Source organism: Rissa tridactyla, chromosome 11 (assembly GCF_028500815.1).
Source record: "Rissa tridactyla isolate bRisTri1 chromosome 11, bRisTri1.patW.cur.20221130, whole genome shotgun sequence".
In the NCBI taxonomy this organism is placed as follows: Eukaryota; Metazoa; Chordata; class Aves; order Charadriiformes; family Laridae; genus Rissa; species Rissa tridactyla.
The window spans coordinates 5,479,650-5,492,465 of NC_071476.1; the positions used below are offsets into that span (position 1 = coordinate 5,479,650).

The 12,816-nt window shown below is 44.6% G+C and overlaps 1 protein-coding gene across 2 annotated transcripts in view; it reads left to right on the plus strand.

Annotated features, from left to right (window-relative positions):
• The window catches only part of RASGEF1C (RasGEF domain family member 1C), an 81,580-nt gene that overhangs the window by 46,140 nt on the left and 22,624 nt on the right, over nt 1–12,816 (plus strand). The window contains exons 2-6 of one of the 2 annotated variants that reach the window (XM_054217631.1): nt 150–332; nt 1,984–2,106; nt 4,683–4,820; nt 9,925–10,137; nt 12,286–12,360. In XM_054217631.1, the coding sequence (XP_054073606.1) occupies nt 156–332; nt 1,984–2,106; nt 4,683–4,820; nt 9,925–10,137; nt 12,286–12,360 (726 nt within the window). In that variant the 5' untranslated portion in view covers nt 150–155. The remainder of the gene's footprint in view (nt 1–149; nt 333–1,983; nt 2,107–4,682; nt 4,821–9,924; nt 10,138–12,285; nt 12,361–12,816) is intronic. The other variant, XM_054217632.1, reaches the window with a different exon arrangement.

The window sequence follows — 12,816 nt, forward strand, 5'->3', positions numbered from 1 at the left end:
AAAGAGGTTATAATGAAGCGATCGCGTTAATTTTGTGAACAGGAAGCTCTCATTATAGGCTTGTGTTTTTCACCAAAATCAACCAGAAGACAGATGTGGCTGTGAATCTGCTGGATCTTGTCCCTGACGTGAGTTTCTCTCTGTTGTAGGAAGGCATGCCCCAAACGCTGAGTTCTACCAGTATGTTTACCCCATGTGGCTTCAGCCCTCATCTACATACTTCAAAAGAGGATGAACAAGGAGGATTGATCTTCCAGGATGGAAACCTTACCTCAGCATCTCTGGATGCTCTCATTCAGCATCTGATACCTACCACTGATTACTACCCTGAAGTAAGCAATTCACAGTATAATAAACAGTTTAATTTTGATGAATTGGGGCAGCACTTTATGCAAAAGTGCAAATGTGTTAAATTTTGAATTAAGAGGGCTAATTTAAAAGCTGCATACAATTAAAGCTTGGTAAATTGATGCATGGCTTTAAATGCTGTTTCACTGCTCTATAATTGTTCTCATGAAAAAGCAGATCCCAAACTTGATACTGCCTTTAAATAGGAGAAGGGGGGCGGGGGGTGGGGGGGAAACTGTGGCGGTGATGAATTAGTGATATAGCAGTCGGAGCGCTTCAAAAATAGCGGTGCATCTCAGAGAGGTTTAGATGAACACTGAAGCAAAAAACTTCCAAGTCTGAACTGGCATTAAATTAGCTGAAATTCAGTAGCTGCTGAAGTCATCCAGGTTTGTCTGCTCGTACGAGGCACTCCCTCAGTGACAACAGAGACGCTCCTGATGGGTTCACAATCTGCCTAGGGTTATATTCACACCGACCTGGCAGTCACTGGACAGCACAGTCCAGATCCTAATCCTTGCCCCATCAGTGAATATTCAGCCTTTCTTCACCAACACTGTGAGGATGTAAACTGGAAGCAGGTTTATGGTCCTGCAAGCCATTGAATTCACTGGATTTTGCACGTCCTCAGTGGAATTCAGGATGGAGTTTAACTGGAAGACTTTTAAGTGCTAATATATCTCTATGGAAAGGCTTGTATTTCAAAGCACAGAGTAGCATTGACTTCTGGGCAGTTTAGAAGACTACGAAAGTTATCAATGCAGAGCAGACAGCATGTTTTAAATTACCCACAGCTCAGTTTCTGATCAGCTAAAAATAAGTAATAAAGAAGCATATCAATTAAAAAAAAAAAACACAGAAAGGCAATAAAAATAGGTAATAGACAGATTAGGCTGTGAGATTTTCATTAAGCAACGTGTGATATGTAATATTATACCTGCTGCTCAGGAGCACGGCTAGGTCTGGGGAAAAGAAGATAATTCAGGCGCCAGGAGGGGTCAGGATGCGGACAACTGAAGATTCATGCATATATTTTAAATTCACTGTTGGAATACTTTAAATAATCCAAGGATTTATTCAAGAGTCCTGCTTCCCACAGCTTCACAGATGTGGGACTGTCTATGATATGGCTTGGTTGATAGAAATGAATTTTGGGGAGTTAGTAGAATAAAGGAAACATTCCTTAAAACAGGCTGGGTGAGACCTGCAGGGCTACAGCAAGATATGGCTAATCTGGGGGTCTGTGATCTGCAGCTCACAACCCAGTACAGCAGAGAGATGCCCGAGTGTCTACACATTTAGCTTTCACTGGCCTCCGTGCATCCCTGGCTGTGCTGTCTCCTATACCTGGGCTCGCTCCTGTAGAGTGACCTACCCACTGTCTTCGCTGGATGTTTGCACAGGGTTTGGGCAAACAAAGGCTGGAATTGGATGCTGTGGAGGAAGGAGATGGTGCCACTGCCTCCTGCACCCACTGTAACCAGTTCCATCTTCAGGGTCAGGAATCCTTACGTCTTTTAGACATAAAGGTCTGTCCCAGTGGAAATGTATAAACCATGGAGTTTGGGGCTTTTATGGCTAATATTACCCACTGTGCGGTTGCTTACAGCAGGTCTGCTTGTTTTTCTCCCACAGAAAGCCTATATCTTTACATTCCTGCTGAGTTCCAGACTCTTCATCGAACCGCATGAGCTTTTGTCCCGAGTTTGTCACAAGTGCATAGAGCAGCAGCGGCTGGACGACCCTGTGCTGGACAAGGTTAGTTTATCTTTACAGCAGAAAAATGTGAGGTATTTTCAATGGGCAGAGAATTCTGGGCTGTGGTGTGTGTCCTTTGCCTCCTTTGGATCGAATGAAACTTTCTCATAAAGGATGACGGTTGTCGCTGAGATCCTGACGTTGAGGCATCCTAGTTTCCATGTCCAAGAGCAGTGCTCCAGGCACTAGTCACTTCAAATCTTCTTCTAATTTTCCCTTTCCCCCCTGTCTCAGTCTTCCCAGGTGACTTTACTTCTTAACTTCTTTAAGGCTCTGATGAAGCCTGCGGGATGCAAGGAGGTAGGATATGAACTTCACACACCATCAATTGCAGATGTCAACACACCACTCTCCCGTTTTTACTTAATGCGTCTGCCCTTTTGCTTTGGTGCTTCTGGTACAGTAATATTTCCTCTTGGCCTTACCTGTCACTTTGAACACTACGTAACAGCATGCAGCTACCCACTAACCTCCCGTTGCTGGCACTGACAGACCGTCCGCACAGCCGTGCTGCAGAGCGGCGCTGTCTGGCACACCAGGGACGAGCTGAAGCAGTAGTGAGGCCGTGACAAGGTAACAGAAGAGAAAATCCAAGCTGTTACTGCGTCAGCACTCCTCCTCTTTTGCCCTAGGGACTGTGCAGACTGATACAGTGTGTAACAACACATGTGTATCCTCTGGCAGTCCCGTAGACCCTACGGTGGAGATGGATCCCGCTGGATTCTATTCAGTGCTGGATTCCACCCAAGCTCTCCTCAGTGTGTTGATGAAGACCTCTCCAGTACATTACCTGGAGCAGGAGATGCGTCTTCAGTGCAGTGGAGGGAAGAAGAACGTGCATTAGTTGCAACTTTCCAAAAACCCCCAAATTCTGAAATGATTCTCAAGATCAGCCTGTCCAGCTTTGAAACTATTTTTGGCATCAAATACTGAATAACCAACAACTGAACGCGTGCGCTTGGTTTTGCCCAGGCAACTGGTTGCATGAGTAACAGGAGCTCTGCCCATAGTGACTGCGGAGAGCCACCCGCCAGGCTAGATAGAAACCTGATACTTGGGTTGACCCTACAGTCCATGTTAATAAAAATATCTGTATGAGCTGCAACATTCAAAACAACATTTCTGAGGTGTGATGGGTTCTGTTGTCTGATGCTACGGCAGATGCAAATTTAGGAGGATTAAAATGTCAGCATTACAAGGTTTTGCTGCTCATTAAACTTTGCAAGAAATGAGAAATGTTATCTTATTATGAAGATCTCCCAATCTGCCTGAGGTGAGTCTGCATTTTGGTCTAGCCTGTGGTAACGCAGAGTTGGTGGGACACGGCTGATTTTGTGTTCCTGAGAGTGGGGCTGACTTTGAAACTTTGCACACAAGCGACCTCCCATCCCCTGCATTGTGTCCTGTGTGTTGCACAAAGTCCTCTCCTTCAATTCGTCATAGCAGTTTACACAGCTGGAGCAAATGTCTCCCCAGACCTTTGTAGTTTCCAATAAAGCTTTCCCTTTAGCAGCCACCTGCTGGTCTTTGAGCATGAGCTTAATGCTAGCTGACAGCAGTTATTTTTAGAGATGTGGTTCATTGAAACCTGTTGTTGGTGGAAAGCTGAAATATGCATTTTAACCACCTTGGTTTGAAAAGCAGAGAGCCGTGGAGCTCAACAGTATAATTTTTCCTGATTAGAGGGTACACTTTAGCTACAGTACGTAGGTTGCAGAAGAAGGCTGTTTGTTTTGGTCTGGGTTTTCTGTAAATAAAAATGCAGTTTGTCATTTAACGCATTTTCCTTTTCACGTGTTCTTGGATAATGGAGAATGGAAGCTTTGGAAGCAGCCCCACTGGCCGTCTTTTGAGATAATACTAGTGCACCAACTGAGCTGTTCCCCACATTTCCCTCCTTGCCCCATATCTTCCTGACCATTCCCACTGCTGCATCCTCAGTAAAGTGGGCCTCAGCTGTATGTTATGGAAGTGGGTGTCCTTGTCTTATCATGACCTTGAGCTCATGCGGGCAGAGAGCAACGTGATCAGTAGCCCAGGTAGAGTTACTAAAGTGCTGTCCGTCTTTTCTTCCTCATGTTACATCTGACAGTGGTCACTAAGCAGTTTATTCATACAGCCAGAAAGCAAAAGACTCACCTCTTTGTTGGTCAAGAGATACATTGCAATCAATTTTTCAGGAAAGGATGAAAATGTAGGAGGGTCGTAAGTACAAAAGGGACGAACATGTGGTTCAAATGAGCAAAAAGGCCAGATGTTTTTAAAAAAGGTATAAAGGTTGCACCAACAAAATGTCTATCCAACCATAAACTGGCCAATTGCATGTGCAGAATATTCCAATCTGCATGTAAAACAGATGGTTGTGCATGCATCTAAGTACTGGTATATTTTGCATGCCAAAATATATCATTTGTGCACCACACTATTTGTTTGCATGTGTGCAGATTTTGCAGGTGCAACCGTCAGTTCCTTCTTTGAAAATCTGGCCCCACCTTCAGTGAGACACATATTTGCTGGGATACTTTAATGAGTAACCATGTTTCAATCCCTGTCCATCATTCTGGTTTCCATTTCAGGCACGGATCAGAAAATTTGGCCCCAAAATCTTACAGTTGCTGACAGAGTGGACAGAGACATTCCCGTATGACTTTCAGGAAGAGCGGATGATTGGCCATCTGAAAGACATGATTCACAGGATAGCCCCGTGTGATGAGGTGAGGATGTCTGACCTGCCATGTTGTGTCGAGATGTTCATTTTCCTAATTGGTTCTTCCTCTTCCTCCATTTGCCACATTCTCTTCCGTGCCCCTTCCTGGGAACTCTTACAGTTTTGTTCTCCTCTAACAGTTAAAAACTGTAGTAGCTTCCCTGAAAGCCACATCTCTCAGTTTAGGTACCCCTGTGACAGTGACATGACGACACATTGGAGTGATCAGTGGAATTTATCTATTATCTTACCGGAATTGTAAGAGAATACCGTTTCCATTTTACAGATGGAACATCTGAGGCATAGTATAGTCGGAATGTGGTGGTCACAATTCAGATGGCAACAGAGCTGTGATCTCCCAGGTTACAGCCTAGCAGAGGAGTGAAGTATTGTCACCTGAGACCAACCGTCCTGGCCAAGCGGTGGCTCAGGGAGTGCTCCAGGATGTTCAGTTTAGCAAATGAGAAGTGGAACAAGCAGCCAGTCGTCAAATGATTGCATTGGGGTGCTAAAAAAGATCATCAGTTGCCTGAAAGTACCAGATGAAGGCTTCATTTCTCTAAGAAAATGAGTGGTTATGAAAGAGTAACTACCAAAGGGTGTTTATGGTCCTTTTTAGTCTCACCTTCTCCATTTGCTGATATCCTTGATCACCTGTGCCAAAATCTAATTTTACATTCTTACTTTACGCGTCTTCAGTCTGGTAGGTTTTTTATTAAAAACAATTTTTGCATTTTGTCATCTTTTTCATTAGTGAATCTAACAAGGGTTTGGCTTACAATCTAACAAGTGGGTGGCCTGCTGGGCAAAACTCAGTCTAGATGGCTGTATGGTCTTGGTGTTCAAATGCATAAGCCATGTGTGCAGCAGACTAGGACACAGTAAATGGAGTCTCTGGGAGACCTGCTTGCAAATTCAGGTGGCTGAATCCCATAAATTGGTTCAGAAACATTAAAAATACCACAAAATCCATGCAAATAATAAGGATAAGAGCAAATACTACATAGAGAGTCTTTAATTACTTCTAGGTTAACCATGGGATGTGGAAGAGTTCAGTTCCATTGGCTACATCAAGGCCTGGCTTTAGGCCACAGATGGGTGCAGTTCAGTAGAACAAAAAGCACGTACCTGTGAGTCCAACGAGAGGGGTGGAGAGAAGAAAGAAGGAATTAGCAGGGCTGCAGCACAACGGAAATGAAATTGGACCCTCCTACCCACATGAAACATGAGATAAATTGAAACAGCTGCTCTTGGGCTGGGCTGGCATCACGGCTGGCACTTTTGGCTGGCTGTAGGCTGGCATGGATTGGCTGGCTGGGCTGGCCAGCCCGTGGGAGAGAAGGGGTGGGAAGGGAAAGCTGCGTCACACTTCAATGGAGGTGAAGGAACACAAAGGACTTTCAGAAGGAACCAAGGTGGCCTCAATTCAGTTGACCAGAGCAGTAAAATGTCTCCCTCAAGGGGAAGAGGCAATGAACCTGCTCCTGCCAACCACCAAGAAAGGTGCCTTGCAGCCCGTCAGCAGCTGAAGTGAGAGAAACCTGTACAGACCCACCAAAATCATGTCCACTGGGAAGAAGGAACCAGACAGAAGGGCAGAGAACGGGGGCTTTATGGGTGCTCTTTAAAAACAATAGCTGCCCTGGTCAAGAGCCATAGATGCTAAAAATCAACTTTTTGCATACAAAGCGATAGTTTATTTCCCTAACCTGAGCAAGTGCCACACACCTTCGCTCTGGAGTGGGCACAGCTGTGTACCAATGCTCATGGGTGCCCTGGGGAGCAAATCATTGTTTTTCAAATATTACTACACAGTATAATTGCAAGTGATTACGCCTCAGTAAAATCAATTTAAGACACAGCTGTGAGTACAAATTTCCTTTTTTAAGGGACAGCACGAAAGAGTGGTGGTGCCCATTAGTTGTTTGGAAGAAAGTTGTTGCCATTGTGGATCATAGAAATTAAAAATTGAAAGATTTGTGAGGTCACCTAGCCCATGTACGTTAATGCAGGATTTTCCCCTGCAGTGTATGCTCTTGTCCTTTGTAGGGTCCACTTTCTAAAGGCTCTGTGATGTGCTTGTAAAGGTGGTCATGCTGAGAAGCATTTCTTAGTAAGTGCTGTGATTTGCATTTAGAGTTAGAAATTTTAATTAAAATTTGAGCTCCTAAGCTACCTGCTGAGGCCTGCCGTCTTCAGAGGAACTTTCCTGGTTAAGAATGAAACATTTCCTTTAAATATTAAACAGTAGTATGCTTCTTTTGACTGTTAATGTGGCAATGAAATGAAACTGGTTGACAGAGTCCAGCATGCAGCCCCTGTGCAATGGGGGGTCACTTTGTAGCAAGGTAATTACCCGCATGTTGAAGGTAATGAACAATGTTGTTTTCACTTAGTGAACATAGTTTGAGGAAGGCAGGAAATACTTTTAGAAGGGCAAAAGCAGGATTTTTTTTCTAATTTCTCCCCCAACAGGCACAGAAAAGCTTTCTAGGCAAGGGTGCACCCAGCCGATTTTCCATGAGTCTCTTCAAGAGCTCTAATTTCTGAATAATCTTTTTTGTGTCCATTAAATGTCTCTCTCATTTCATTCTTTATTAGGTGGTTGGCTTACCTGAGTCTTTGTTTACTGTTTTCTATATCTGTATTATTATGCTGTATTCCCTATAAACTATGTGAAACTAGATCTCTTGATAAGGATTTGTTGAAAGACTGGCTAATATGCATGTCTTTCAGCCAATTTTATGCTGCTTTTTGGCTTTTCATACGAACAGCGAAGAATTTGATAACTGCACAGACATGGCTGGCCTAAGATTTCTTCTCCAAACTCCTTTTTGAAAGAGAACTGGGTTTTTAGCTAAAAGTTTTTTAGCCAAATATTTTATGTTCTGTAGAAGACTTGGATTTCAGTGCTGTGCCTGCCCCCCTGCCCCAAAGTGAATTCCCCTGTTTACAAAATGTGTTCACAAAATACCAAATATGTTGCTATTTGAGTTTCCACTGAAAAATAACATTCTATTCATAGAGCTTGATACGCTATGCTCAGATCTGCAAACACACCTGGATGTAAACCAGAGAAATATTTAGACAGTGTTCAGTAATTTGGGTCCAGGGCAGTCTTTGTAAATCAAAGGTGTGAGCATCTGCTTGAATGAGGAATTGCATGAAGAAGGCCAGCAGTCTCTCTTCCTTGCAGCTAGTATACGTCAGGAAAAGATGAAAACGAAAAGCCTGGTTTTTAATTTTCTAAAAATTATTTAAATTCTTTATTTTTACATCTTCCTCACTCAATTTTCACTCCTCCTGTGTGATTTGCTTCCAAATAGAACATGCGTTGTCGTTCTCCAGGACAAGTCCCTCCTGCCTTATAGGTACTTGCTTCATTTTGGACTTAGCAGTTCTGTTTTGCAAAAAAAGCCTGACTACGACCTGCTTATCTGGCCCATGCTCCGGCCCAGCTTGAGAGAGCACCTTCCTTGAGTGAAATAAGAGGTTCCTCAGCAATGTGAAACCTTCTGCTAGAAAAGCTGTATGAAAGTTACAGTATTGCAGCAGAAGTTGAAGTACTTGGGATGTTCTGATGGTTTCCAGCCTCAGACTGTGATGGAGACAGGGTAGAACTGAGCACATTATTCTTACTGTGAAGTAGTAGGAGATGCTACTTCCAGCGTGCAGGTGGGATCCTGTGTAGGTGAGAAGAGCAGTGACTCTGGCTTCGGGTACCTTGAATACCTAAAACACAAGTGTGGTCAATGCCTAATGCTGAAGACTATCCACAGTCTACAGAAGACTGACGAAGACGAAGGCTGTGTCTAAACCATGGGATTCATGAGTACTTCCAAAGACTTCGCTTGGGCTGCGTACAGCTTGGGATGCAACACAGGTGTGTGTTGGTCTTTGTGGGAATGCACGCACAATCTGGCCAAGTCCCAGTTGCGATGATGAGGAGTGCGTGGCGGGTGCCAGGGTGTACATCTGCTGCACAGTACAGATGTAACAGAAGAGGCCTTCATGCCAGCTCTGGTTTCACACTGGCAGATTACAAACTGATGTTACTGGCAACTTCATGTTAGTAAATTCTGTTTGGATGGGGAGTGAGGAGTTATTGCACTTGTGAGCAGCCAGAGGATCTCTCCACTGTGTGTCTGTGCTGGAAGAGAAGCTGCTAGTAGGCCAGCCTGCAAACTGTTTTCCCAAATGACCATGCTCTTTGAAAGTGAGCACCCATTGCACCCATGGCTGCTGCTCCTTTTTCTGCCTGGGAAAGCCCATGAGGGCATGTGCCTCAGCAGGGTACGTCCAATGCTCCACAGGAGCTTTTGCCCAAGGACATTTCCAATTAATCCTTGTCTTTAGAGCCCATCCACCAGTTCGCTCAGTTGTCTCAGTTTTATGATGCCAGCCTCCATCAGTCATGAAGAGTTGAAGGCATTTCTTTCTGCGGATCCTTCATGGCCAGTGGCTCTACTCATTGTCTGTAAAGAGCTGCTCCAGCTCGGAAACAGCCTGAGCAACTTAGTAATGATCATCCTGCTGAGCACATGGCTGTGCTTGGAATGCGATATGAGCTTCCTTGAGTAGCAATTAACATTTTGGATGTTAAATACTCAAAGCTACATGATGCTCAGACCACTCCAACTGGGTAGCAAGCAGCAGCATGCTTCTGCTGCTCTCAGCTCAAAAGGATGGAGAGAATAGCATTAGAAACATTTCTTATTCCTAATAAATAAGAGTTGAGGAGACACCACTAACAGGTAGAGTTCTCGGCCAACACATAGCGGACATAAAGGATAGGTACCGAATGCTGCTGTGCTTCAGAGAGCTGCAATAACTCCTCTGATCCTGGTGTTGGCAGGAACATGTGAGTATCGATGCCAGCCCAACCCACCAGTCCTGCCTGCCTCTGCTCTTGACTGCAGTCTGTTTCTGTGGTCCAGAGCAAAGAACTGTAATTAAGCCAACTGGTTATTCTGAAATAGGCTTGTTGAAAATAAAATGGTAACCTGTTGCTGGCTTAGGAGTATTTTACAGAAGGGAAAATTCAGCATAAAAACACTCCTTTGTCGAATTTTGTGGGTGATTTATGTTTCTTTCTCTCCCTGTCTCTCCAGGCCTACTGGAAAAAGATGAATCAGCTTTTGCAAACCCTGAATCAGAAGCTTGCAACCCTCAGCCACAGGCAAGAAGGGATTGTCAAGATCAGTGCTGCTGTCTCTGATAAGCTGGTTGCCTTTAAAAGTAAACCTCCATCAATTCAGAGGGAAATCCTGAGCGTCTGCAGTGACCCTTACACTCTGGCTCAGCAGCTGACGCATGTGGAGCTGGTAAGTGGGAATGGTTCCCAACTTCTGCAGGCAGAGATATTATTTTAAGCCATCAGCTGCTAAGTATTCCAGACATAACTGAAAAATGTCTGTACTGCTGCAGCACATCCCGTGCTGTATCAGCGCTGCAGCAGGAGCAGGGTTTGACAGGTTAAGAGGTGCTTTGGAAGCAGGCTATATATCGGTGTTCCTGTGCCTCTTGGGGCAGGTCACTTTACTTTTTCAGCTTGCTTATTTGTGAAATGTGAGTCATTGTCCCAGGAAGGTCAAGGCGTTCCCACTTCTGTAAGGTGTTCTGAGCCCCACAACCTGAGGGTGTTGTTGAAATGGCTGCTCTTTAGCCTTTTTATTAATGTGGAAGAAATTTTAACAGTTCAAATCTGCTCCTACAGACCCACAAAGCATCTGAGTTCTCTGATGTGTTTTTCATTCTTCCCTTTGGGACTTCATACATGGAGATTCAAGGGTGTGCAAATTCCACCCCCACGAAGTCCTGCTGTTGCCCTCGTTGGACTGCAGTCCACTCTCAAACAGGCTGTTGATGGTAATTGCTCCAATTGCAGTACCAAGATGTTGGTCAGACTGTTGTGTTGCACACCCTTCTCCCAGGTTCAGGTCCTTTGTGTAGACCTCCTGGATGTTCAAAGAAGAACATAAAACGTTGCTGCCATCTGCAGATCTCTTGATGCTGTAATGATTCCCTGCTGCCTGTCCTCCTGTAGACAGTGTTCATCCTTGAGAGGAAGGCTGGAAAAACAAACCATGAAATGGACTGTGGATTGGAGTGAATATCATGGAATTGGCCTTAGGAATTCTGAAGGTAGTTGATATTCTATTTGTCAAGAAGTGGAATAGCTCAGAAACCCCGAATTTAGGATCATCTTCTCAGCTCGGTTAATTTTTAGAACATGCAAAGAGAGCCAAAGCTGCTTTATATAGCTTAAGCCAGAGAGTAGAAGTCCTTTTGCCTGGAGTTTTTCTCTTGCTTTTCTTTCTTCCTCCACAGTACAAGTGTCTTCCAAGGGGAGATTCCCTGTAACCAGGGCACTGCTGCACTTTTAAAACTGATGCAGCCAGAGGTTTTCATTCCACTTTACTGTAATCAGTGGTCTCTACCTTCTCTTTCACTTACTGCATCCAGTACACCAACTACTCTGCACTAAAACTGTCTGATGCTTCTTTGGTAGTAAGAATTATTTGCTATTTATTTAATAACAGTTATTTGTTAGTAAGAGTCCTGTGCAGTTATCAGCGGCAAGGTGAGAAGCCAAGAGAAGTAGCATGGCAGTAGCCGTAAAATTTTCACTTAAGCAAAACTACCATTGATTTTATTGTTGCTTGAGTGTCCTAAGTTTGGGCTGTAGGAATTCCAAAATACCTCCTCTGAAATACCTTTGTGACCTACAACCTACTGAAAATATTTTTTTCTAATAGACGTATTTAAGGGAATTGAAAAGCCTATTAAGAAGGCCAGTGGTGTGGCTGGAACTGCCAAGTTTGTTCAGGAGCTGGGGGAGATGGCCTGTCTTTCGCTAAGTGAGATCTGGATGCTTTATTTACTCTTGTTTTGGTTAATGCCTGGGACACTCTTCAGCGTAAGCAAGGCCTTTAATGTAAGCCTGTGCATCTTCAATGCCTTTGTTCCCCAGTGGCACAGAGCCACCACCCCAGGACATCACCTGAGCTTCACTGGGTAGGGAGGTAGGGTCAGAGCACTGTGTGTGCAGACGAGGAACGTATTGCTGTGGTTACCAGAGCACGGCATTGCTGCCATTGTAACAGCTGGGAACAAGGCTATTGAGTAATGCTGGACCACAGCAGGTCTGTGATGACTCCAAGCACAGAACTGAGGTCTGCTGGCTCCCAGATGGGGCCTTGTGCATCCAGCACCTTTCTGTCTGTGCAGCGGAGAGGGCTCTTACTGTGACTTGTCAGTAATGAGACGTATTTATTCTCATTTTCTTCTTTCTGCTGAAATAACTCTAATTGTTCTTATGAATTTTAATGTCTGGTGCTAGTTGGCTGTCTACCAGTTCAGTAACACCATTCAGAGCTGACGGATAATGGGGATGTCTTACCAAGAGAAACAGAAGAGATTCTGGGGTGGTTTCTTATTTCTTCTTCTCTCTGTTTTCCCCCCTCTAACAGGAGAGGCTAAGTCACATCGGACCTGAGGAGTTTGTGCAGGCATTTGTCCATAAAGACCCTCTGGATGGTACCAAGGTATGATTTGTCCGCATGTAAAGTGTCTCCTGTGATCACTGTTTGTTCTAGATGAACTGATGTGATGAGATCCATAAGAGCAGGGCCTGGGGCACGGGTTGACCATGGCTAGGCTAACTGATGACCTGTATTCTCATGGCAAGGATGGGACCTGTTGGTAGAGCTCGCACTGGCAGGTCATTGCCATTCCTTCCTGGTGAGAGTATGTCCTAGCCTGAGACTGGCCAGCACCCTGATGTTCTGCTTTCTGGCTTTGTTCCTCGTAACCTGCTAGATGGCTTGTGGCTGTACGCAACCAAGGAATGTCTGTTCCCAGTGTTGGAGGCGTAAAGACTCTGGATGTGATGTAATGCCCATAGTGTGTGCCCAGACACCACAGTAATGAGTCAGTGCGTCATGAATCAACATACTCTTCTCTCTCTACACAATAGCTTTTAACCCAAAGCACCGCAGGGA